General features: G+C 53.1%; 2 protein-coding genes across 2 annotated transcripts in view; one reads left to right on the forward strand and one right to left on the reverse strand.

Annotated features, from left to right (window-relative positions):
* Window positions 1-2,971: 2,971 nt before the first annotated feature.
* Window positions 2,972-14,682, reverse strand: CDX1 (caudal type homeobox 1). The gene is made up of 3 exons (XM_071570349.1): window positions 14,256-14,682; window positions 3,407-3,552; window positions 2,972-3,178 (listed from the first exon to the last, which is right to left on the reverse strand). Exons 1-3 carry the CDS (start codon window positions 14,680-14,682, stop codon window positions 2,972-2,974), a joined length of 780 nt encoding a protein of 259 aa, XP_071426450.1.
* Window positions 14,683-22,469: 7,787 nt separating this feature from the next.
* Window positions 22,470-26,099, forward strand: part of PDGFRB (platelet derived growth factor receptor beta) — a 31,297-nt gene continuing 27,667 nt past the window's right edge. Inside the window, exon 1 of the mRNA XM_071570095.1 lies at window positions 22,470-22,847. The gene's annotated coding sequence lies outside the window, so the exon portion shown is untranslated. The remainder of the gene's footprint in view (window positions 22,848-26,099) is intronic.

Raw genomic sequence — 26,099 nt, forward strand, 5'->3', positions numbered from 1 at the left:
GGAGCCAGACCCTGATATGGTGACCATGCTGGAGTCTGCACACAGAAATGATTGTTTCCCCAGACCAGCCCAGCTCTTCAGGTGGGTGGCCCATCCAGTCTTTTCCCTTTCCTATATGGCAACAGCTCCATTGCCTTTGCCTCCCCCTGCCTGTTTTAGCATCTGATTCCTCACATGCCCTTGCAGGGCTGAGAAGAAGCAGTGGTTCCATGCCATGGGCAGCCTGGCACTGTGCCGGTGAGTGCAGGGTCACCAGAGTGCAGCAGTAGGTGCAGCAGCTGTTGCAATTGCAGGAACAAACTCTTTGCTCTGTTCCTCTCTCTGCAATGCCACCTCATTCTGTTCCCACTCCTTCATCTCCTCCACCCATGAGGACTTTATCCTGCCTCAGGTGTCCCTCCACAGCCACCTGCCCTGCCCTGGCACCTCGGCACACACATCCCCACCTCTCACCAGGCAACACTTGGCAATGGAAGTAGTTTTGGAGCTGGAGGAGCCATTTGGGGCAGGGATTTGAGGGCAACCCCTTACTTAGTGCTCTGCTGGACGAGGGGGATGCCACTGGGATGGAGAGGGGAGACTGTTGGGCACCAATGCCAGCTGTCTCAGGCACTATCTCACATCCTCATTTTCTGTTTGTTCATCTTGGACAAGGAGGATATTCAGCCCATTGACAGCCATAAAATGAGATTAGAGACCAGGAGGCGCCAATGGGAGGTGGCCTCATCCATGGGCAGCTGACCTTGTTCTTTGGCCTCTGCCAGCCCAAGCATGGCCTCACCCTTTCCCCACTGTCTCCAGAGCCGTGAGTTTGCAGCTGCTGGGTCACGCCAGTGCTGCCATCCCTCTTGGTGCCAAAGGAATGAGACGTGGCAGTGCCATGCCATGATATGAGCCATGCCACTGCCAGCAATATCCCTGTGGGATGGGCACCGGGTGTGCTATGTGGGCAAGGCTGATGCTTTAAGACACCCTTCCCAACCCTGGCTATGCTCAGGGGCATCGGCACCTGTGTGACCCCAGAGCCAGCACCCTCCTCTGCCACAGCACCCTGGACCAGGAGGGACAGCAACAAACCTGTGGCACACAGGATTCCTGCTCATTTTTATTTTCACTGATGCCTAAAAATAAAAAGGAAAAACAGTTCTGCCTTATATACACAAAATCTGAGTCAAAGTCCTGAGCCGATGCAAACATTTATCCTCATCACTGTGCACCTGGCAGTGATGGCCAAGGGAGGTGTCACCAGCCCTTGCTGGAGGGAGACCCAAAGCCTTTGAGGGTAGCAGCAGAGCAGTGAGTGTAGTGGGATAACAGGGACCCACAGCACACCTGGGCACCTTGTGTTCTGGGGGCTGTGAACAGTGCGGGGCTGGCAGTGGACAGTGTGGCCAAGGGATGTGAGGCACAAGATACTGTTGGGTGGAATGTGAGGGCTTGGCTGGGTGTTCTTCAGGCAGCAGGGACATTGCTGTTCCGCCTTCCTGGAACTTGGAGATATGATGCCAGGAAAGGTCATGCAAGCCACTGTGCAAGGCTCATTCTCCCTCATCCCTGTCTTGGCCCTTGGAAGCCACAGCCCAGGAGCATCTGGTACAGACCTGAGCAGGAGCCATAGACCCTCCTGTGTCTCAGCTGTGCCCCAAATGTGCCCCACTGGCCTTTGGGTCTGTTGAAACTGGCCTGTCAGTTAACCTGGGCCAATACAGTGGTTGGAACTTGGTGGGATGAAGAGACTTCTCAGCTGCAGTTAACCGGCAGGAATAGACAGGAGTTAGTTACTGGCCTAGGGCACAGAGTGGGTAAAAGATGGTGCAGTGCATGGAAGGGCAGGGAGACAGGGATGACACAATCTGTAGTCCCATAATCTGTAGTTTTAAAAAAGTAGGGAAAAAAAAGGCTCTCTGTCCCTCTGAAAGCTACTTTTCCATCCCCCAACACTAGGATGCATGTTAGCCCATTCTTGCATCCCTGAGGCAGCCCCTGCCCACCTGGCAGCTCCCAGTGCCTGCAGTGACTGTGATCCCTTGGACTAGCACCCAAAGCTCTCCTGGTGCTGGCCCTTCTGGGCAGCATGGGACTGGTTCTTGACTCTGTTCCTATGGCAAACTCTCTGTTCTCCCCTTCTCCACAGGAAGGTGGTCTCAGGGCTTAGTAGGGTGGTCTGCCTCCCGTGTGCCTATGCTGGGCTCCCTTCTCTCCTCTCCCTGTGCTCCAGGTGGAGGATTGCTGCAGTGCTGTCTTGCTATGGCACAGCCAAGGGCACCGTGACTGCTGGACATATCTCTGCATGGCTCTTTGTGGTTGCAGGGGTAGAGCTTGGGGATAGGGGAGTAGGCACTGCCAGGGTGGCTGAGGACATGGACAGGGCTGTTCAGGGACCCATGTCAGGGATATGCTCCAGCTTGCCACTATCACCATGGTTTGAAGAACTCCCCTATCATGTTCTACAGCCAAGGGTCTTGCCTGGCTCCTGTAGCCCAACTTGCTCTGCTCTCCTCACCCCACTTCTCAGGAGACCAGCTCAGCAGACATTCATTTGCCTTGACTCCAGACAGGTCTTTTTTCTTCTTCAGTCTTGTTCGAACTGCCCAAAAGTACCAGGCAGCTGGATACCCAGGAGGACCAAAGGAAGCATCCTTCCAGTTCCACCTGGAGCACCATAGGAGAGCCTTCCTCCACCACCACCCCTTCTCTTCTGCTGACATAGGACCTCACCTTGGGCTACAGAGACCAAACTGGTGTGTGTTTCCTATGGCAGAGCAGTACTACCTAACCCATGTTTTTTACATAGCCCACCAGGCCCTTGGGAAGATCCCAGTGCCACCTTGCCCCCTTGCTGTCTGCCCCATTGGTTCAGTCAGGGACCACCGTGTCTTTGGGAAGGGGCTGTCACTCTTCAGAGCACATGGGCCAGCTGGGCTCTGCTGCACAGTGCTTTTCTCTTGGTGTCTGTAGCTGGTGAAGGGGGTTAAGGCATGAATTCTTCCTTGATCGTCAGTGGAGATGAGGAAACGAGGTTGGGGGCATTGCTGTTGCAGAGGCCTCCAATGGGTCCAAGCGTGCTGACGGCTGGTGAGGTTGGTGTGGTGGTGCTGGTGGGCTGGCTTTGCTGCTGCAGCTTCTTCTTGTTCACCTTCCTCTCCTTTGCCCTCCGATTCTGAAACCAGATTTTCACCTGCAGAAAGAAGATGGAGATGCAGAGATGAGGATGGATGCAGCCAAGGATGACAACCCTCAAGGTCCCCCTGGGGCAGGGAGGGCATCGCCAGGTTTGGAAAGGAAGAGATCACTGTGGAGCAAGGTGGGGCCTCTGCTACCTGGTTGGGCTGCAACCCTTCCACTCCCCATCCCCATGCCCATCTCCATCTGGGACATGGTTTTCCTGGGACACTGCAGCACTGACCTGCCGTTCAGTCAGCCCGAGGGCAGCAGCCAGCTCAGCTTTGCGGCGGATGGTGATGTAGCGGCTGTAGTGAAACTCCTTCTCCAGCTCCAGGCGCTGGTGGTCTGTGTACACCACCCGGTACTTGTCTTTTGTCCTGGTCTTGCCTGGCAGAGAGAGCAGAGTGGGAAGTGAGCCGTTGGGAGAGGGAGCAGTGGAGGGGAGGGAACATCCCTGAGAGCACAGAGGAGATACACAACGACCTGTGGACAGCTCAGGGGAAACATGGCAATGCCCTAGGGACCAGTGGAAAAGAGAGTCATGAGGCTTCTGCTGGATTTAGTGCCCATCCTGGTTAGCACCAGGGTGTTTCTCCCTGTTGGAAACTACCTGAGCTTCGGTTGAATTGCTTGGTGGAAAAAGCACGAGGGATTCAGAGGCACTACAAGAAGATGGACCCTAAGTCCCATGTGTCATGACACACAGTCTCTGCAAGTCCTGTGGTGGGCTGAGGACCTGCTGTCTGGGAGGGCAGAGGAAAGCTCAGCTCTTTGATAGGAAGCTGAAAACCAAGATGCCATCACTTGAAGGCACATGGATCAGGACAGGGCAAAGACAGAAAAGTCTGTAATGACAGCATTTCTCTGTCACTGAGGGTTATTTTCCTTCTCCCTGTACTGAGCTAAGACAGAGGGCAGTGATTTTGGTGCAGCCTTTAAAGATCCACTGAAGAAAGCCCCACTTGATGTCTAAGCACTCTTAGGAATTGGCTCCATTGGCCGTGGGTGTTTGGACAAAACCGGCCTGAATGTCTCCTTGGTCCCCCCAGATATCGGCAGAGCTCAGGGCCATCAAGACTCAAACAATGCACACAAGATGCACAACCCATGGGACTGCAGACAGCACCTGCTGATTTCTAGCAGAAAACTATAGTTAAAAATGCAGGCGGCACTCTGAGAAAGGGCATCCATGCCCAGAAGTTTATGGACAAGTTCCTGGTGCTTTCTTCTGAAGAAATGCCCATGGATAGGGAATAAACAGAGCCACAAATATTTGCTTCACCACCCAAAATATCAAAATCCTGTTTCAGGGAGTCAAGAGGGATGGTGCCTGGCCATTTTTTTGCCTGGCAGACACATCTGCCCATCTTCTCCCAAATTTCTGTTGCTGAGAGCAGTGCTGCCATGGGAAGAAGCAGGAGCAAGTGCAGAACAGCTCCATGGATTTCTCTGGGGCTGTCCTGCATTCACCAGTGTGAACAAAATACTGCCCAACATTGCTGCAGTGTGAAGGGAAGGATTTCTAGTGACCCATCAACTGGTATAACCTCGCTTGCAGTCCGGTTCTGCCAGGAAAGGGGATCTTTGTGTTCCTGCCATCCTGTTCATCCATTTCCCCTAACAAGTTCTTGGCACATCAGCCAGTTTGATCCAAATTAGGTGGACATTGGACAGTCTCAGAAATACAACTAAATGCTGACCATCCTAGTGGAAGCAGGAGTTTGGGTGGTGCAGAACAAAACTGGGCTCTAGAGACCTTAATAGGATGTGAAAGAATCTCCACAGAGCAAAACTCCAACCCTCAGGCTGCAAATCTGTTTCTCAACCAACTCAGTTCTATTTTTGACAGCGTCTCCCTCCTGCTTTTCAATTGCAAGGAGATGGGGACTTTCCTAAGCCACTTCTTACACTGAAACATAAATGTCAAAGAATGTTGGAGATAGAACAACCCACAGCCGTGGCATACTGCAGGCAGGAGAGGGGCACCCTTGGGGTCATTTTCCTTGCAGCATCTAGTGGATGTAAAAATGCAGCTAGTTTTCTACTAAATAAGCAGGAACTACAAAGGTTCAGCTTGTGCCATTGACCACTGACCAAACCAGGTGTGGAAGCACATGAATGTGAGCAAGTGGGACCCAGGATGGGCAGAGAATGCATCTTGCCCTGCTGAGGTTTGACATTGGCACTCCAAGGCACACAAGCAGCAGTCACCCAATTCAAATTAGCACCCAATTTCCATGACTGTGCTACTCTGTGTCCTGTCATTGCTCCTGGAGATGCAGGTATGGGATCAGCACAGAATAAGCAGAGTGAGGGCTGAGGGTCCCAGCACAGACCCCAAGAAGCACCAAAGCCCTCCAGCAATCCATGGAAGAGGGAAGGAGCCCAACAAGGCTGCAATATGGCCAGTAATAGAAACCAGAGCTCCAGCACCAGGGCTGGACTTCAGCCACTAACTTGTATTTGAGTGATGTGATGAATTCAGTGACCACTTCAGAGAGTGGGGAGCCCAGATCATCCCAGGGCTGGTCAGAAGTGAACACCTAATCCCTCCTCACCACCACCAGGTCAAACCTGCTTCTGGACACACAGGGTGACTCTGCAGGCAAAAACAGGGTAAAAAAAGGTAATTTTGATTGAGCAAGATGCATGTGGAATGTCTGTAGAGGCACAGCTCATAACCAGCAATTCAGTGTGCAAGGGGTCTATGGCAGCTTTGCCCGGTGCTTGTCTCCTATTTGGCACATCAGCTCTGACAGCTCAAAGCAAAATTGCCCACAGAAGATACTGCTGGGCTGGTGTGATGCTGGTGGCACCCAGCCCACATGGGACCCACACTCTCCCCTTGGTCTCCCACAGGACCCTCGTCCTTCCCAGAGGCTGCTTTTAGCTCTCACCACCCCACAGGGGAAAGATTCACCAGGATGAAAAGAACTTCTGCACCCCAACCCAGCAGGGACCTGTGCTGAATTTGCAAACACAGCAATTCCTGGGAAGTTACAGAATAAACCAGATGCTCTGGTGGAGATTTATGTGAGGTTTAGCAGCTCTGTGAGAAACTGGGCTCCCTTTGGCTGCTCCAGGCTCAGGGGCTCCTACAAGTTTTTTTTCTTTCTCATACATTTATCTTTCCCTTTTCATTTGAAAGCAAAAACCTTTCTAAAAAGATAATAACTTAAAACTGATCTTATTTGCAATACTGTTGTTTGAATACCTCTACCTAAAACCACCTGGAAAGTGAAGGAATTGACAGATACAGTAAAAAAAAATAATTGAAGGATAAAGAATAAAGGCAGTTTGTGAATACCACATATGCCATGAATTTCAGTAGGAGTTATTATTTCCTGCTACAGCTGTAAATAGATCCATCACAGCTTGTTCTTTGTTATTCCCTCTTCATGGTTCATCCTGGATGGAGGCTGTGCTTTGCCTCGGGGCTGGCAGAACCATCACTGGGGCAGCTGGGCACCAGGCTCTCACTGCCCAATATCAGGTAGAAAAGATTCAAAGCAGAGGGCTCGCAACCAAGCACAGATGGAAAGTTATTCACCTCAATTAATTGCTGCTTTTGGATGTTTGCTGAATTCGAGGATGTGCTGTGGGTGATTCACAAGGAAAAGAAAAGGACTCAAAAGAAATACTATTGACAATGAATAATTCAGTTACCTTGAATATGAATGCTGGGTTACACTTAACTCTCTCCTGGAGAGTTTTTATGGCTCTGTGAAAAGAAAGAGGAAATTCGGGACAAACCAGCCTGATTCCTTATGGGAAGCCCTCATGCCTATAGGGAAACCTTGGTGCTGCAAAAGGGAGCATGGCCAAGCAGAAGGATGGAGCTGCTCTCAAATTTCCAGCCAAGCCTGGAAAGGTGGATCAGGCTGTCTCATGGCTGATATAGTCTGGAGCTGAGGCTGCTGTCCTGGAAGGGAGTGTGGATGGGGTGCACAGGATGCACAGGGGGTGCTGGTGATGTCTCCTAACACAGTTGCTGCGTTGCTGGCCTCTTCCAGCCTTGCAATGCATTTACAGTTCCTCCTGCTTGTCCCCAAAAGACAAGGCAAAGGAACTGCTCGGGCAGCCAAATGGAGCCCTCCATGGGGCCAGTGGGAATGGTTTCGACTTTGGGATCAAGGCAGGGCCAATGGCTGTGTGGGGAGAAGGTATCGTTACTACTGTTAATGAATAACCCTAATAGCTCTCACCTGAGCCATGATTAGATAAGGGAATAGCTTTAATGTGCTGTGCAAACCCCAAGGGACGCACTCCTGAGTGTGCACACACACACACTTGCACACACAGGGGGATGGAGTCCTGATCCCAGCCTGGATCCCTTCCCCACAGCAGCCCTGCCCCAGAACAGGGATGCTGGAGTTCCTGCCCTGGGTTGGATCAGGAGCCTGGAAGGGTAAAGGAAAATCAAACTAGATCCCTTTGCCTCCCATCTATGGTCACAGCAGGGGCTGATGAGGAGTGGGTAGTTCACCCTCTCCAGCCTTGGCTTGCCCAAAGATGGTTTTAACCCCAAAACCTCTGACAGATTAGCAATATGGGACACTGTGAGGCTGGTGCTGAGCAGGTCTAAGAAGAGCTGGAAAGGAACTTGTTCAAACCAGGGAGGAAAGAGACAACAGGGTGGCAGTGGCACCCTGGGTGGAGGTGCAAAACAACAAAGGAGCAAGGGATGGTATGTGTTATACAGAACTTGTCTCTTCCCCAGTCCTGCCTGGGCTCACCTTCCTGGTGATGCTCTGGCCACACATTGGCTGCTTCTGTACAGCCTTGTCTGCCCATCTCTCTGTACTGGGTGCATGATCCCATGTTATCTTATGGTGTTACAATATTTTAATGCTGAAAAACATCAGGTAGGAAAGTCCCATCAGCACTGAGCACCTGGGAAAGAACTGGTGCACACTAGACTTAAAATGCAGCAAGACAGGGCTCAAGGCTTTCCCCTCCATGTAGGTGTTTCCTCTGCACGACAAAGTTGCTTCATTCTGAATGAGCAGCATCTACTTACATTCCAGAGGAATCAGTGCTCTATCAGGATCTGGCATTTCTCCCTAGGGAAAGGATCAAGGAAAATTTCCCCTACCACTGGCAGACCTCAGGCAATGATACAGATGGAGAAACTGAGGCACAGAAGCAGTTCCAACACAGAGTGGAGTCCCAGGATCAGAGCCCCACTCCTTCTGCAGCTCCATGGGGGTAATCTCCCCCCACACCTCCACAAAGACAGAGACAGCCAGCAGAGTGATGGCCCATGACAGAGACCCTAGGCCCAGGAGAGGGCTGGGGTCGGCTCCTGAAGCTCAGGAGACTCCAGGCTGGCTGGAGCCACCCTCATCTGGCAGCCAGATGTGCTCCAGCTGCCTCTGTGTGGAGGGGTCCATGCTCCCTCTGCTGAGCAGTGGTGATGGGAGCCATTCTGTGCCACCGTGATGCTCAGGCTCAGGACAGACAGCTCAGCTCATTTCACCATCCATAAACTGACTGGAAAGAGAACCCAAAGTGTGCACCAACAGTGGCAGGGCCTGAGCCCCTGATGCCTTCTCTGTGCACCCCCTGCCCCAGACTCATTTGCTCCCCTCCTTTCCCCTCCAGCTCCAGCAGCCGCTCCAAAACACCCACACTCCTCTGTGGCCTGGGGAGGGGGATTAAACCCAATCCCCTCACCCTCCCTGAGTGCTGGGAACCAGCAGCTTATGGTTTTCACAAGCTTTCCCCTTCCAGTGAATACTTCAGTATCCTCAGCTATTTTTCCTCTGCTGCAGGAAGCAGAGGAGTGATGGATGGGACGACCAACATGGGGGAAAGGAGCAGAGCCATGTGGCTTGCTTCATCACGACCAGCAAGAAATGACCCCCTCCAGAGGGCAATCCTTCCCAAGATCCCTGCCTCAGATCATTCCTCTGACAGAATGCATTGGATTTAGACAACTGCTGGGTGTCAAAAACTGGGTGAGAGGAACCACACAACCCCCCTGCACATATTAAATGTTTCTCTGTTTCAAAGGGAGGGGATGTTGGATGAATCCTCACCCAATAGCCCCTGTATTCACTCTGGGTTGGGAAAATGGCTATTTTGGAGATCAGGGTTGAGGTAGAACTAATGTGTGCCTCAAGTGCTGCAACTCTGTGCCTCAAGGACCTCAGCAACTCTCCTATCCTCAGGGTATCTACTTCCAGGTTGTCCAACTGACATTGATACAACCTGGCTCCAAAGACTTCAGAGCAAACAGCAGTGCTCCCATGGGTACCCACTGGCAATAAAACCTGTTTTGGTTTGGTACAGTGTGCACTGGAAACGTTTCACTTGCCACCCTGCACCACTTGACCCAATGTCTTTCTAGTCTCCTGCTCAAAGAGGATTAAGCTCTGTGCTCCCAAAAAAGCTTTGCTCTAAGTGAGTGTGTGTGGCTGGGGGTTGCATACCCAGAGGTTGTGGAACTGGCAGACCTGGGAGGCAGGGCCCAGGCTTGGTGCATGGCACAGCTGCTCAGGGCAGCCTGGCTGCTGGGAAAGGACAGACACACCTGGTCAAAGATCTGGATTTGGAGAGCACAGACTGGTGCACAGGAGCACAGGCTGGCCCTGGCTGGGCTCTGCACTGCTGGCACAGTGTGACAGGGCCAGAACTGCACCCACACCCACACACGTAGGCAAAGGCACCCCTTCTGCAAGCCTCGTCTTCCTCCCAGGAGGTGCAAACACCAAGAGGATGAAGAGCAGGCTCCTGTTGTTTGCAGGAAGCTGGAGACTCCCCATCACAACCCCATGTTCTTGGACATGGACAGCAAACCTGGAGATGTTTCAACCCCAGGTGCAGCAGCCCGAAGTTGGGTTTTGGGATAAATTTTTCCCTGTAGTGATTCAATCCTTTATTTTGGCAACTGGCAGATTCCTTCAGTTGTTCCCATGTTTTATGGGTGCCATGCTGAGTGCCGCCAGCCTGGCTCCTGTGCTGGGTCAAAGACCACACCAGGGCAGGAGGATGGGCAGCACTGGGGCAGCACACGGGCTGCCGGCACATGGGGGATGGAAACAACCTGATTCAGAGCATAGGCCTTCCCACCAGACCTGATTCAGTTCATCCTGACCTGCCACCTGGCTGGATCTGGCCCATGTGCAGCAGGAGGAGGAGGACAGCAATGCAGGGAGGGTCCCATCTGGGCACTAGTGTTCCTCTACCCCATTGCAGCCCCACAGGGCTTGGCCCATCCTTACCATGAGGCAGTGCAGGGGAAAGATCCAGCCCCTTATCCAAGGAATCACAAAGCTAACAGCACTGGAGTGGGTGTCCTTGAAGGGTCCCCAATAGGAAATATCTGTCATTGGCCAGAGGTTTAAAGTGTCCCTCTGCTAATCCTGTGGTATTAGCCAACCAAGCCCATCACGTAGGTACTGTCAGTGCACCAGGGAAGCCCTTTTTGTTCAAAGAAAGTCAATTCTAGGAAAGTTTAAGAGGTCTGTACCTTGGCCAGCAGGCTAAGCAGACAGCAAATCCCAGCTGGGGCCAGGAGCAGGTTATGGGTTAATAATTCAAGGGGAGAATGATGGGGCCAGACACAGAGACACTGAGAGTCCCGGGAGACCAAAGGGTCTCACAGAGAGTGACCATGCCCTAGAGAGGGGTCCCCTATACAGGGGCTGACCACGGAAATGCACTATCCTCCAGGCCCTACCATCATCCCAAAACATACCAAACACGGCATGAATCCCAGCAGTTCAGGGGAAATGTTTCTGCCTCATTATTGGGATTTTTACTCTTTCCTCCAGTGTTCATGGGCCTCACTAGGAAAATAAACAAAGCTGAAAAACTGACCTAGAAATAGTGAAAACTGAGATGGAAAACTGCACACGCAGCTAATGACCATTTGCCCATGCTCAGAGCACCACTGTGTGCTCTCCATCAACCCCAAAATCTGCCCAGGCACAACGAGCACTGGTACCACACAAAGCCCTGAGCACATTTGCCTCCCTAAGGGATGCCCCAATTGCACTTTCACTTGCAATATTTAGCACTGCTGCACCGGCTGGATTAGTGACCTAAAAGCCAGACCCGAGGCAGTACCTAAGGATTTGCATGACTAATGAGCAGTGGGTGAATTTCAAAGTTCAGCCAGCCCCGTTTCCAGCCACCTTTCTGAGCTTTTTATAAACCCAGAGTGCAATTCACAGGGAAGTTTGCAAATAATTGTGAATAAAGAGGAAGGACGAGCCTCTGACATGCTGCTCATGAAGCTTTTATGAGCAGAAAAGAGGTGACATTGGAGGGAGAAATGAGGCCTGGGGACATCTTCCAGCTCAGTTCCCTTTAACTCCCCATTCCCAGCAACTTGCATTGCAATCGGTTCTGCTGCTGGGTTATCTCAGCTCAGCTGGGTGAAGCACGCATTTATGGAGCAACAGGTACATCAAATCATCCCCCTGTAAAGCCTGACTCTGCAGTGAGTCACTGGGAGATTTCTCATTGATTTTTCTCGGGCTCTGGATCACGTTTGCAGAAGTTCCCAACACACTCGTGTTCTCTGTGTAACATTTTCTCTTACCACCACGCAGCTCTTCCCCAAAAGCTTTCAAACTACAGCCAAGGGCTGTTTATACAAGCCAAGACAGGGAGGGAACCTTAATTTACAACCCTCTGAAGTGTTATGATTTATAGCATTCACAATGAAACTGTTGATATTTATAGCAAAAAAGTCCATGTGTTCATTTCCTATTCCCACTATGGTGAGATGGGTAGTTTATCAATCCAGACTGATTAAAGTCCAGTTTATTGATTTCAATAAAATGATTCATCTAAGAGCTTCACCCTTATCTATGTCAAACCCATCTCTGCTCTAGCTCTCTTTCAAGCTTAATGGAGACTTTTATTTAAAGGGCAGCACTGGAAAGCACCAGCTGCATCCCACCATCTCCCACAGCATGGTCCCGCCATGGCCAAATCCTGCAGCCTCTTGGCATCAGCAGCACTGGGCTTGTTCCCGACAGAGGTGCAAGGACAGATCCTTAATCTGGGAGTGCCTTAGAAAAGGACCTTGCTGGTACATCCATCCTGAGGAAAACCCCACAAGAAAGGGCCTTTCACCCCAGCATCCAGCCCTGCATGGCTGTGGTGAGGCTGGGGCAGCTCCTCTGTGAGAGGAACAAGGCTGATTTATTTGTTCTTTTGTATGCATTCGATCTAAGAGATACAAACTAAGCAACTAATGATATTTTTCCAGAATTCAATCAATTGTCGTCTAACTCAATCAGAGGCACTTTCAAGCCCCTGTTTTATCTTGGCCCCACTGTTGGGTGTAAACCCATGCCCTTGATCCAGAGGAGAGGTGTGCTGATGGATTTCTACCCTCATTAATCTTCCCTCCCACTCCTTTCCTCAGAAGAAACCGAGATGTTCAAATCTACAAAACCTGCAGAAGTGGTGAGGTTCCAGGGGCAATGGAGAGCTACAAATCACATCCCCCTTCCACCCCAGGCAGAGGGAAGACTTCAGCCCTGGCTCGCCTGTGGGTCTCCATCACTGGATGTGGGGCAAGGCATTTTTCCTAAATAGTTGTATTCAGTGTTTAAAATGGGGCAGGAAACACCAGCCTGCCTCTCCCCTCCTCTTTCCAGACTGGGGCTGTTTTTTTCCATTTATTGGGATGTTCTGCCTGATCCACTGCAGTCACTGGTCCCCACCCCTGCCACATGGATCCTAGGAACACAAGTAGCTATTTTCTGTACTGGAAGACCCCAGGCACCTCTGCACATGGGCCTTGATCAGTGGGAATAATGTGGAACCAAAAACAAGCCAAAAACTGGAGACACTTTAAAACAGGGAGCCCTGGCCCTGATTCCATGAATATGGGACAGCAGTAACCAAAACCACAGCCACTCCTGTAGTGAGTTTGGCCCCAGCAGAGCTCTGGGGAGGTCACAGCCAGCCAGCACAGGAGAGGGAGAGAGGTGGCAGGTCCACCAAGCCCTGTGGGCAGAGGGTCCTGTGGTGGCAGGACAGAACCAGGCTGGGAAGATGAAAGGGTAAGGGTAGGGCAGGACAAAGGGCTCCGCACCTCTCCTTGCTGCCAGAGGAGCCAGCCACCATCTCCATGACAAAGAGAAGTCCTTGTCAATTTGGGCTGGCCCCAAGGGGGAATCTGCCCACTGCCTTTGAAGTGGGCAGCAGGGTGGACAGGGGGCTGGGGTCACCCAGACGCTTTCCCCAGGTCAGGAGTTCAGTGGGGACAGGACCCCAGGGACATGGGAACAGGACCCTGGAGGCAGCACAACCTCAGTGCCCACACCAGAGGTAAGCACAGGAACCAGGACACCCTCTTCTGACATGCCAAGCACCCACCCATGGCGTGCTGCACCTGCGGCACCCACATCCACCCTCCACGTGGCAGCGTCCCCAACACTTTGCACACACACACTGCCCCTCATACACACACTGGGCACTGCACTGTCCTCCACACACAACACCCTGCACGCACACAGTGAGCATGTAAAACCCTCATAAACACCTAGTGACACTGTCTATACACCCGTACTGCTCACGGTACCTTGCACACACAGAGCCTGTAGCACCTCACTCAATCCACCTTATGTACATACACACACACTTAGCCTGTATTTATGTACAGCACTTCCCCTTCATGCACATACACATGGGCTCTCACAGAGCCAACACACTGTCACACACAGCCACAGCCCCCCATGCACCCACCCTTATGTGAGACCCTCCATTCAACACCCCTTCAGGGTTCTGAGGGTCTCTGACTCAGCCCATCCCACCTTGTGGCTGCAAGTGAGGACAGGGGTGCCAGGATGGGGAAAAGGACTTTTCAACCATATAACCCCAGCTGCCACCAATGCGGAAGGACAGCACCCTCCCTGCCCATCCTCAGCCCCTGCCACCTCAGTGGTGGCTCCACTGCTTCTTAGGGAGCAGGTACCATGCCAAGAGCTGGCCAAGCTTGCTGACCCTCCTGCAGTCCCCACGCAGGGAGAGCCACAGAGCAGGATCCAACCCCACAGGACCTCTATCCACGGATCCTCTGCACTGAGAAGGGCGCAAGTGTGCAGGGTTGGGGATTTCCTTACCATTGTTGCTGGTGCTGGGAATGCTGCGCCTCATCCACTCATACGGGGTGCGTCTCTGGGCATTAGGGGACAGCTGGGGGACCGAGCTGCTAATGGGTGGAGGGAGGAGTCCAGAGCCCGGGGGCTGAATGGGGTTAAAATCTGGGGGGCTGAATCCAAACTGCCCTGGGCTGGCAGTGGAAGGTGTCGCAGTGGTCCCATAGGAATGCCAGTCCTCCTTGGCAGGGGTGTAGGGAGATCCCCAGGCGGCTGCGGGCTGCCCGTGGTGCAGGTCGTTGTTAATCCCTGGCACATGGTGGTAGCTGGCGAAGTCCGAGTACTGGGGTGGCCCCGGCACATAGTTCTGGGGGTTGATGTTGAGGCTGGGGTGCCGGACCGGGCTGGGATACATGTTGGTGTCCTTATCCACAAGATAACCTACATACATCTTCCCCGGCAGTCCCCGTGCACATGCTGTGCTGCTGAGCCGCCGACTGAGGCCGGTTGGGTTTGGCGGGGAGGCGGCCGCCCCTCCTTCCCCGCCACTCACCTGGGCGCCTTGGGGAGCCTGTCCTGGGGCCAGGCACCTCCCTGCCCACAGGCTTTTATTGGGCCCAACCTCTCGCAGCATTTGCATTGAAAGGCAGGTTTGCATTTCAAAGTGCAGGAACCCCAGCGGGTGAGGGGGACGAGTTCAAACCTCCCATCCTGGCTGCAAAGAGGACAAGGTGGTGGGTGACCCTGGGTAGCACCGAGGACCCCATGCCCCCTCTGCTGTCACCACCCCACAACTGTCCCCATGCCACCAATGTGGTCCCTTTGTAGAAGACAGCTTTGGGACACTAGGGCAACACAGGTATCACCCACAAGGATGCCCCAGGGGAGCCCACCATCATCAATAGTCCAGGAGCAGGGTGCCTTGGGCTGAGATCCTGTATTAAAGCCCAGCTGCAGGCAGGAGACAGGGTGGGCTGTGCCTGCCACCTGCCCTGTCTCCAAATTGGGGGACATCAAACTCTTGCTCTGGATGGGGCTTTCCTTTGCACAGTGTCAGCATCTGCCTATTTGGAAAAGGGCGACTGGAGGGAAAGGAAGGTTCTGGGTCCCCATGTGTTTCCTTCAACCAGCGGCAAACCCACCACTCCAATTCTGACAGCAAAGCTCATCCCAGTATCAGAGGGCAGGACAGATGGACAGACTGTGTGCAGGGGGAATGCCCTCACCATGGACACAACAGGAAGTCCCTGGTCTCTGATGTCTCCACGGGGCTTATAACTGTGTGACAAGAGGAATTTCTCACCTGTTTTCAGTCTTAAGGAAGCAGAAACATCCCTGTATGTTTGGTGATAGGGAAGGCCAAGCAGAAAGGGCACTCTTGTGAAGCTGTGTCTGCCTGCAACCTGTCAGGCCAGACAGAACTCCACTCCAGAAAGGGACGAGGCACCAATGATCAGTGCTGCGCCATGTTGCCCAGAAACTCCATAAACCAGCATCCAGAAGCCTCTTTCCCACCAATTTCCCCCTCCTTGCCAGTGTCACACTCCCAGCTGTGCTGGGCACCACCGCAGCCACAGCCATCATTTGCAGGCTGGCTTTTTCTCCTCAGTCAGAAACACAGCCCGCAGAGGGTCCAGAAGAGTGTTTTATCACCTCCCCTCAAGGCCACCTCTGTCCTTTTCTCTGCAACAGCCCCTTCGACTGCTAGAAATACGAGCAGGGCTAGGACTGTTCTTTTCTCACCCCCCTGGGACCGAAACAGCCTGGAATTTGACAAAAGGAAGTGGATGGGGGGGGGGGGGGGGCGGCGGGGTGTGGGCGGCGGGGGTAGAGAGAGAGAGAGAGAGAGAGAGAAAAATGCAAGGGAAAAAAGAGATTTAGAATGAAGTTCATAGGAGGGAATAAACTCTCCAGCACAGGGCTGTGGACACTCAGTGGCTCTGCATCAGTCCTGAACTCCTCATCCCATTGCTCCAGCCCCAATTCCAGCTGAAACTGGGTGAAAATAATACACAGATACTGCTGTGCCACATCGACTCCCTGCAAGGAGATGGGAGCCAGGATGAGATGGAAGGGAGATGGGCAAGAGGTAAGGAATCTGGTTCGAAAGAGAGGAGAATAGTAAAACCCAGCAATGGGAAATCACCCAGAGCTGGCACTGCTTTGGCTATGCCTCCCAAGACCTTGCATGCCCAGAGGCACCATGAGAGGTGAGCAGTTTGCAGCATTCTCTCAGTGCCCCCGGGGTCTGTAGCCCCTTGCCCAGCCTTGTCCTGGCTCCCTTCCTTGTGACAAAGGTGACTGTCATGACCGTCCCACCCGGTGATGATCTCAGCTCACGATGCAGCTCAGATTGCTTGATGTGTCATATAACTCCATCTCTCCTGGATTTTTCCCAAGGTCTCAGCACAGCCATGGCTTTGTGTAAACAAGAGAGCCAAGGCCACCTTACTCCTCCTCTTCCTCCCAGCAGCAAAGAGACACTGGCTCAGAAAGTGTGAAAAAAAAAGAAGAAGAAAAGAAGAAAATCCCCCCTGTGTGGATGATGGGAGGTATTGAAGAATGCAGGTGGCTGCTGGGTCTCACCCCAGGGGTCGCTGCAATTCAGAGACTGGGATATTCCTGCCACTGGCTTTTTCCTGAAGGCCCCCTTTTCCCTTTTCCCATGCTGTGGAGCCAAAGCCCAGGGCTCAAGCAGCTGCTGAGGACTGGGGGGTTCAGGGGTGTGGGCCAGCACCCCACACCTGCATCCTCCCCAGGTGAAAGCAGGTGACAGACTCAGTGGGGCACAGCATGGCCAGGTGCCTGTGAACAGCCAAGCCTTGAGCTCCCTCAGTTCTGACAAAGGGGGAAGGGGAAGACAATAAGGCCATAAAGCTTCACCAATGGTAACTTCCCTCTTTCCCTTTTCTTTTACCCCCTAATTACTTGTGGGGATTACAGGTGGCAAAGTTTATGCCAGGGAAGAGGCAGGTGAGGAGCCCTCCATGGACTCCTCTTCACTGGCCCCCCGAAGAGCATCTCTGCTGCTTGACTGGGACTGAAGGGTGCTGATGGGGATCCTCAGAGCCTCAGGATATCACCTACACTGGTGATCTGGTTAGGAACTGCCAGAGCTCCTGGGGGGCCCCAGCTGGATGACAGAGGTAGCAGTACCCCCTTCATCCACCCTAGAGACCCTCAGCACCAAGCTCGGCCTTGGGACCTCCACATAGTCATCCAGATATGATATTACTGATGGAAAGCAGGCAGATGGAGAGGGAGAGCAGTCAGGGTTCCCCATGCTCTCTGGGGCTCGGTGCTCCTATCCGTGATCGAGTGATGCCATCTCCTGGAAGCAGGAGGGCTGGAAGGTCCCCAGGGCCAGGCTGCAAGTAGCTATCATAGATGGAGCAGGCACTCAATCTGGGAAACCTAATCCTGCCTTGTCCCTCAGCTTGCTCTGAACCCCACCATGGTTTCCGCAGGAGAGGGAGTTGCCCTTAGAGAATCAAGCAGGTGCCTCCTCTTGCTCCCCTTTCCCCCACCCCAGACCTCTGCCCCACCACTTCCCCACTCCCTCCAGCTCCTGTTGGTCTCAAAGGCAAATCTATGCCTTCAAACAAGCATGTCCCAGAGCATGTCCCCACTTACACCCCAACCCAGCCAGCACCTTCCCCTAGCTTTTCCTGCTGCCCTTCCACAGCAGGAGGAAAGGGAGAGCAGAACCTGTCTCCCATGCACCAATCCTGTCACACATCTTTGGAGCAGCATCCCAGAGAGCTGGGGAGGGATGGAGCAAGCACAGATGCTCCAATGAATTACCTGAGAACAACTCCTCTTTTCTGGCAATGGAGACATCAGTGCAACCCTCTTACTGCCCCATCTCTATCAGCTTCCCTGCAGACTCCTGTGAGCCCTTTGGCTCTTCCCAGATGCCTAAACCACATCTGTGCTGGCATTTGTGTCCCCGTGCTGAGGAAAGACTGCCGAGCTTGTCCCTGGAGAGATCTGTGCTGGACCAGGATAGCCTGAATACCATACAGCTCCCCTTTCCCTGTCCAGGGCTATATTCCTCTTTGGGATCTGGAGCAGCTTTCTTGGCAAATGCAAATGCCACAAATGTTGTGACTATCCTCAAGAGGGCATTGGACACATGCTGGCAACCCTCATTGCTCTCCAGAACACATGGGCCCTGCTCTCACTCACTGAGTTGGGGATGCGATTCCCCCTGCACTGGTGGGAAGTGTCCTGGCTGTGCTTCACTGCTTCACCGTGTTTCAGGCACTGTGTAAGCAGAGGGTTAACGATTCCCAATTCCCACATTAAGTGGCTGCAGATGTGTGGGAAAGTCTGGGGCGGCAGGACGGCATCGCTATTAGTATTCACCCAGGAGCCTGTCGCTGCCTCCTGGGGCTCTGCCGAGCACACTTAATACCAAGGTTCGTGGTGGGGGTTAGGAAGAGTGCGTGGGATGGGGGCGGAAAGGCCTCGAGGTGGGGAAAGGCAGCGGGCTAGCATTTTCTGCCATTGCCTCCCCCAAGTGCCTGAACCCACAGGACACAGGGAATGGAACAGCATCTGCAGGGACACCGCACCACACGGTGTATGGCTCAGTGCTACCTCCTGATGCTGTTGTCACCCTGCACTGTCCATGGCTGGCATTCCTGGTGCCACAGGACACTCCCAGGCCCAGGGTGCTACCCAGCATGTTGAGCTTGGACATAAGGTCCTATTCAAAGAAACCCAGCACTTTCTGCCTCCCTTTTCTCCTGTCACCCACCCTGGCAAAGCAGGACCACACATAGGGTGATGGTTCCTCTGGAGGCCAGGGCAGAGCTCTGGAGAGGCTGGATGAAGCCTCGGTGTAGCTCCACCCCGACCCCAAGAGATGGATTTAACCAGGAACAAGTGCTGGCAGCTGCCACACCAGATGGGCTGCCCAGATGTGGTGCTATGCTCCCTGGCACCCACTACTCCTCTCTTGTGGTCTGCGGCTTGACACCACATCAGAGCGATGTTGGAATTCCTGGGCTGATTTGGAGTAGATAGACACTTGGAGAAACTGAAGCCAGGGCAAATCTGGCCCTTGTTAAACCTTCAGAGAAATGGAAAAGGCTGACATCTGCTGCTTCTTTTTTACCTGCCTGTCACCTGCTGGCACATGGGACCTGTTAGTGACTCCAGCATGGCTGTTGCCACCATTGCGTTGGGTCACCTGGCTCTGATCTCTCTCCTCCTTGTCAGGTGTGGAATATGGGCTTTTTGCTGTGGTCCCAGTTCTGCCTGGGATGGTGGAGGAGGTTGGAGAGATGTTTTGATTCGGGTGATGCCAGAGCAGACCAAATAACCTGGGATGTCTCTGTCTCAGTGGCTGATTTCCCCACTAGAGATGCTGCACTACATGACCCCAAGCCCCCATTAGCAGTTAACAATGATTATTGAGGCTGGAAATCCCAGCTGAGGGCAGTCTGGCATCTCACACTGCAGATGTCCCAGCCCTGGGGGGACCAATGAGTGCTGCAGCACCACAGATGGGGATTCAGGCACCAAAAATAGAGGTGAGCAATGAAGGGGTGATGAGGCCGAAGTAGCAGAGCTGCTGCCCTCCGCCCACACACTTGCACAAGCAAGTCCCTCTGGCTTCAGTGCTTCCTCCGAGATGGCCTTTCCCAGGAGCTGCTGTAACCCCAACGTGCTGTTCCTAAACAAAGTGTGCAGTCCCAGATGCTCCCTGGGGATGTACAGCGCAGGCTGGGGATGTACAACCGTGTGCTTGCCATGATGCTGTGGGGTCTCCAGGGATTTTTCATTATCCCAAAACAATGAATCCTGGCCTTTGCAGACTTCCCCTGGGAAAGAGTTTTGTTTGCCCAGATTATTCCTGCTCCCAGTCTGGAGTGGGTTAGCTCAGCTGGTTAGAGCATGGTGCTAATAACATCAAGGTCATGAGTTTGATCCTCATATGGACCATACACTTATGAGCTGGACTCATTTATCCTTGTGGGTCCCTTCCAACCCAGAATATTCTGTGATTCTGTGGTGCTGTCTGTTTGCAGGGGTTAGAGGGGGAAATATGTCCTGCCTCAGACTACAGATGTTTTGCTGACAAACCTGGTCTGTGCTAGCTCTTCCACCCTGTACTCACCCCAGGCAGCCTGACCCCAGAGCAGAGGGGCCCAGAAGGATTGGACAGCGGGTTTTTCACTCTCCCACTCTGTTGGGAGCAGTGATGTTGTCCTTGGAGAGGGGACACTGCCAGGAAATAGCTGTGCTGAGCAATTCCGAGCAGCCGATATGTCCTCACCCAAGGACCTGTCAGACACATCTTTATCCCTGGGGAAAAGTGTTGGAAAGAGCCATGTGTGCAGCACGTCCTCTCTGCTGCCTGCCCCCCATATGAGCTGCTCTCATGCTCGCTGGCTCCGCTTCTGTATAACAGACTGCCTCAGCTCAGGGAGGGGGCTGACAGGACTCCTGACACGTGGCCCCCACCATGTCTGGAGTCAAGGAATCCATCTGCCCAGGGCTGCATCCCCCTTGCCCTGCCCATGGCGATATCTGTCTGGGTGCCAGACAGTGCCAGGCACAGAGCTGGCACACCAGTCCCATGCGAGGGACACTCACCATGTACAGACAACCAGGGTGCCACAGCCCAGCTCTCCTCACCCTTTACAGCTGCACAGAATAAAAATCTTCCCCTTTGGTTTTCTGTTAGTGCAAAGAAAAGAGATAATGGGAGATAAGCAGCAAATCTCAGGCTGGTCCAGCCAGAGAATCTTTAGTTGTGGCCATTGTGAGGCATTATTTAGAGAGGCAGGAGGGGATGGCTCTGCCTTGCAAACAAGGCAGGAACATGGATTTCAGTGGTGTTGTCTTTACAGGGAGGATTTTTTAATTCTTAGAAAGGAAAATTAAGGAAAGGTGGACAGGTATCTTTTAAAGAGAGTCTTATTTTTCAGGATAACCAGTGCATTTTTGCAGTTTTTCCTTTTTTTGGATCAGGAAGAATTACAGAATTCTTATGGTTAGAAAAGACCTTTAAGATCACTGAGTCCAACACATCACTGTCATCTTCTCCACTAAACCATGTCCCCACATTGACATGTCTCCAACATCTAGTGGGGAGATGATCACTTTGAGGAATGGTGATTCCATGACTTCCCTAGGCAGCCTGTTTCAATGCCTGACCACCGTTAAGCATCCCCAAGATGAAAATGGTGGCAAGAACTGATGAATCAAAAGACAGTTCTGACCCAAAATTATCTGCCCCTAGTTACAGTGCTGAAACAAATAGAAAAAAATTCCCTTTTGGACAAACAATAGTATTTTCTTATTGAGAGAGTCTCAAAAACTTGATTTGAACTCATCAAGGTACAGGGAGGATTTAAAGCTGGCTCATCACCTGGATCCCACCCCCACAAGGAGGCATGCAGGACATCTGATATGATGGCACGGCCAAGGTGAAAACTCCTGTCACCTCTGCCAGCTCTGTGCCTCTTGGCAGCCCCAACAGCCCAGAATCCCTCTGCTGCAGCATCCCAGTTGCACGAAACCTTTTATCCCCTTTTCCAGAGAGAAGAAGAGTTGTGAGGGTGTGTTGGTGGTCCCTGAGGGGCCGTAGCCAGCCGGGGGTCAGCAGGGCGGGAGGTGCAGTCCCGGCATGGCACAGCACAGGGAGGAATCCGGGGGAATACGCAGAGTCGGTTCAGTACAGGCCTTCTTTAATAAAAACATGAGTCAGCTGCTGGCGTGGGCAGCGGATTTTCTAAACATCCCCTCATATCCTGAGAAAGGGGAAAAAAAAAAAAAGAAAACGGGAGGTGGGGGGGAGCTTGAGGGGAAAATAAGAAAGAAAAGAAAAAGAAAACAGGGAAAAAGGCCAGAATTGAAAGCAGACACAGGGAGGGAGCAGCTCCTTCCCTCCAGTTTAAGGAGGCGATAGTCGGGCTGGTCCGGGCTCCTTTTGTTTCCCCTTAGCCGAACCCTCACCACTCGCCCCCATGGCAGCCCACAGAAGAACTCCCCTCTCCTTACAGCCACTTTGACTTCTCCTCTCTTTAAAAGTTTTTTTTTCACCCATCACACTCGTCTGCTGGGCGTTAATCGCAAGTTCTGCTCTGCAAAGGGTCCCCACAGAGGGTGGAGGAAGTCGGAGGAGCTCCGCTCCTCATTGGTGAGGCAGCCTCCCTCCTTCTCCTCCTCCCGAGGTCTCTTTTATTTATACACGCACACACACACACGCGTGCACATCCCTCGGCCCAGGGTTTTGCTTCACACTCAGGTCCGAGGTGGCTGGACCCCCTCTCAATTGGGCCGGGGGCTGCTCAGGGCACTGCTGAGATGCACTAGAGGAGCAGAGCAGGGGCTTGGCTGCAGCCCAGCCCTGGCACAGCCTTGCCTCTCCTTTTGATTTTATTTTATTTTTTTCCCCTCCTCCCCTCCATTTCTTCCTTTCCCTCTCTTTTGCCTTTAAGTGGAAAAGCCTTGCCAGCTGGGGAAGGCTGGGAGGGCAGGGAGAGCCTCAGCAGGCAGCAGATAGAGAGTGCGGAGGAGGAGAGCAAGGAATTTCGGGGCGGCCAGTGCCCGTGGAACGTGCAGCAGCACAGGCACTCGACCGGTGGGACCCTGCCCAAGGTAAGCTCTGTGTTGCCCACCCGGGTGTTAGCTCACCCTCCCACTCAGCTCTGGCTCTCCAGATGGGAAACCTTGCACTGGAGCTGGTACAGTCCCCAAGGACCTGCTCCATGACACAGTCTAGTTGCTCTGGAAGGGGCTTTGCTGCCCTGCAAGGGGCTGGCACCCCAAAATACCCTGCCAAGCCCTGGGGAGGTGGTGTTTGGTGGAGAGCAGCCGAGGTCTGCAGCATCCCGTGGGAAAAGCCATTCCATCAGCTCTCACTGTGTCCTGGACTGGGACAGCTGAGGGGAGCCAAGGGGCTGCTGCAGCTGCAGGGCAAGAAGAGGAGACCCCACTGCAGTGAGAGTGGGGCCCAGGTGATCTCTACTTGTCCCTGGATCAGGGGATTGCCCTGGCTCTCCCTGCCTGGTGACTGGGAAGGCTGGGGAAGAGGCTGCTCAGACTCTTCCAGTGAGATGTCCTTTAGAGGCATGAGTGTGCCCCACTTCAGAGCAGTACCACCCTTGTGCTAGCCCATTGGAACACATCCATGATCATCCCTAAATTCAGGGTGCTCAGACGACCACACCACCTTGGTCTGTTCCCATGGAGGGACTCTTGTGCCTGTGGGCCAGGCCAAGGTGGAGAGGAACATCTGCAAGCCCTGCCCAAGGGTCTGTGCTCTGGTGTGCCAGGTACCAGAGGGGGAGGGACTGTTAAAACCCTTCTAGGCATGGATGTGGGCAACTACTCTGCTATCCTGAAAGCGCAGGAGCTGAGGGCCTCCAACAGGATGGAGCTGGTTTGGAGCAAAGCTGTGCTGAACCATGCAGCTCTGACAGCCTGGGGACAGGGCTTTGCATGACCCTCAGGGCTTTGGTGCTCACATTGGTACTACTGTGGCCTCTGAGCATCGTGGCTCCTGCACTCACCTGCCAACTGGGAGTCAAACCAGAATTCGTGGTGGAAACAGATGCTGTGCTGTTCCACCCTTGCCCCAGAGCAACTGGGGTTTATGCTAAAGCATTGGGTAAATAGCTTAAGACAGTTGGTTTGATGTGCAAACCCTGTCTGTAGGGGCTTGGCATTCCCAAAACTTTTCAGAGGATCTCCCATTGATGACAAGGACTAACAACACTGAGATCCAGTGCTCCACAGGGGCCATCAAGAGGTGCATTGGAGGGTCATTTCCCCCATTTCCCCCAGGACAAGGTGCTTGTGCACTCCATACTCTCAGAAGAGAGGCAAGTTTTATTTGAGGAGCTAGAGCCAGTGTCAAACACATGGCTCTGCCTGGCGGAGGGCAAGTGCTGGGATGGCTTTGAGGGGGAGCCACCAGGCAGCCATCTCATCTTGCAGCCAGACATGGGGAGGGTCTGACATGAGGCTTGAAGTCATTCCTTGACATGGATGTCATCCAGGCTTGGGTGTGCTGTCGCTTTTATGGCAGTCACCAGCTGGAAACACCCCTGAATCAGTCGATGCATCAAGAGTTGTTTTGAAGAAGCACCAAGTCACAGCAACCCACTTGCAGCATGCAAAGGGCTTTTCTCTCTCCCTAAAGCAGAGGCCTGGGAGAGAGGTCAGTAAGGCTTGTTGGTCACTGGATGTTGCAAAGAAGTAACACATAGTCTTCATGCTCAGGAAAGGTCACCACAGAGAGAAAAGAGATTTTAGGGGAAATGTCTGTAGGCTTGAAGACATGAGGCTGGGTTCCTTCAGCCCCACAAGTCTCAAAGGTCATGTCAGTCAAAGCTCTGGCTGAGAAGACATAGACACTGCAACAATGACCCCATGATCTCTTTCAGCTTCATTTTTGATGGACCTGTGACAGGATTTCCAAGGTGTTCAGAACAACAGTTAGAGAAGGAGGGCACTGAGTCCACCTCCAGGAACAGGGCAAGACAAGAATGTCTTGGTGAGAACCAGAGGAAAGCTGAGGTTAAGAAATGCTTTCCAGAGTGAGACTGTTGCTATGCAATAAGAGACCATGCTGGCTAGCTGTGGGATTGCCTAAATGACTGGCCACTGCCTGAGGACCCGGGCTGCGACTTTGGTGTCTGGTCCCCAAGGTTCCTCTGGCCCTGGTGTTTGATGCTGTGCTGAAGTGGGATGAGATTGCAGTATGTCCATAGTGACAGGCTCCAGTAAATCATCTTCCCAGGCTGGAGTGGCAAAGGTCAGGGAGCAGAGGTGCCCTGTGGTGGCCAACCCCATGGGAGCATAGCCTCTGGCAGCTGAGACTGCCTTTAGCCTAGAGCTGAGGACCATGTGGGCTTGGGGTTGGCTGGATGTATCCTATCCCTGCAAGGGAGGATTGGAGCTGAACACTTTGTGAAGTTTGTTTGTTTGTACTTTAACCAAGGGAAAGAAATCCCCTGGACAGGAGCTGCAAGGGGAGGGTATAGACCGGGTATTGTTTCCTGAGGGGCTGGAGCAGCTCCAGGAGGCTCCTTCCGCTCCACCAGGCAAATTGGACATAACAAGGCTTGTTTTAGGGGTGGTTGTTTCCCCTTCTCCTTTCCCCTGTTGCCTAATTAGGGTGCCCAAACCAAGCACACCTCTGTCCTGTTCCTCTCTCACTGGGACACCTCCTCTTATAAGGGCAGCATGTTCCTGGCACCACATGGGACACAGAACAAACCCAGCTGTGACAAGAACAGGGACACATGCTTGGGATGCACAGAGAGGTGCTGGAATGGGTCATGTGCTGAGGAAGGGTGTCCCATGGGTCCATGGTTCCCCAGACTGGTAGCACAAACTGTAGAGTGATATGCTGCCCCTCACACCCTGCTTTTCCATCATCCCTGGGTGCACAACAGGCTGTGTTATACCCTGATCTACATTTGTACCCTTCCACTGCAACCAGTGACCTGCAGAGCCAGAGGACTGTGGTGTGGAGAGCCTGTGTAGGGAGCAGGGAGCTCACAAAACTCCCACAGAAAGGCTGGTGCCAGGACAGCCAGGGTGGTGTAGTGTGGTATCTGTCCTGTATGTATGTATGGACCCATCCTCTCTAGGCCACCCCTGCAGGGGCACCTGCTTATCCATCCATGCCTGGGCTCAGCCAAAGCCAGTGTGTGATGGGGCTGGCAGGAGGTTGTGGTGTGCAGGAGCTGGAGCAGGGAAGGGTTGGAGAGTGCAGGGATGTGTCAGGACACTGTGCTGACTGTCAAGCCCTGGGCTGCCAGCCAGGAGATAGATGGATTAGGAGGCACCCTGTCTCTGATGCAGAAGGGTCCCCACAGGCAACACAGGGCTGCTTGTGGG

This window comes from Pithys albifrons, chromosome 15 (genome assembly GCF_047495875.1).
Source record: "Pithys albifrons albifrons isolate INPA30051 chromosome 15, PitAlb_v1, whole genome shotgun sequence".
Lineage (NCBI taxonomy): Eukaryota > Metazoa > Chordata > Aves > Passeriformes > Thamnophilidae > Pithys > Pithys albifrons.

Bases quoted from the DNA above. Each gene is read 5' to 3' on its own strand.
- CDX1 (XM_071570349.1), bottom strand. From the start codon at position 14,682: ATGTATGTAGGTTATCTTGTGGATAAGGACACCAACATGTATCCCAGC. The intron at 3,553-14,255 runs GTAAGGAAATCC...TCTCTCTGCCAG, and splicing joins TCCCAGCACCAGCAACAATG to GCAAGACCAGGACAAAAGAC. The intron at 3,179-3,406 runs GTCAGTGCTGCA...TTCTTTCTGCAG, and splicing joins TCGGGCTGACTGAACGGCAG to GTGAAAATCTGGTTTCAGAA.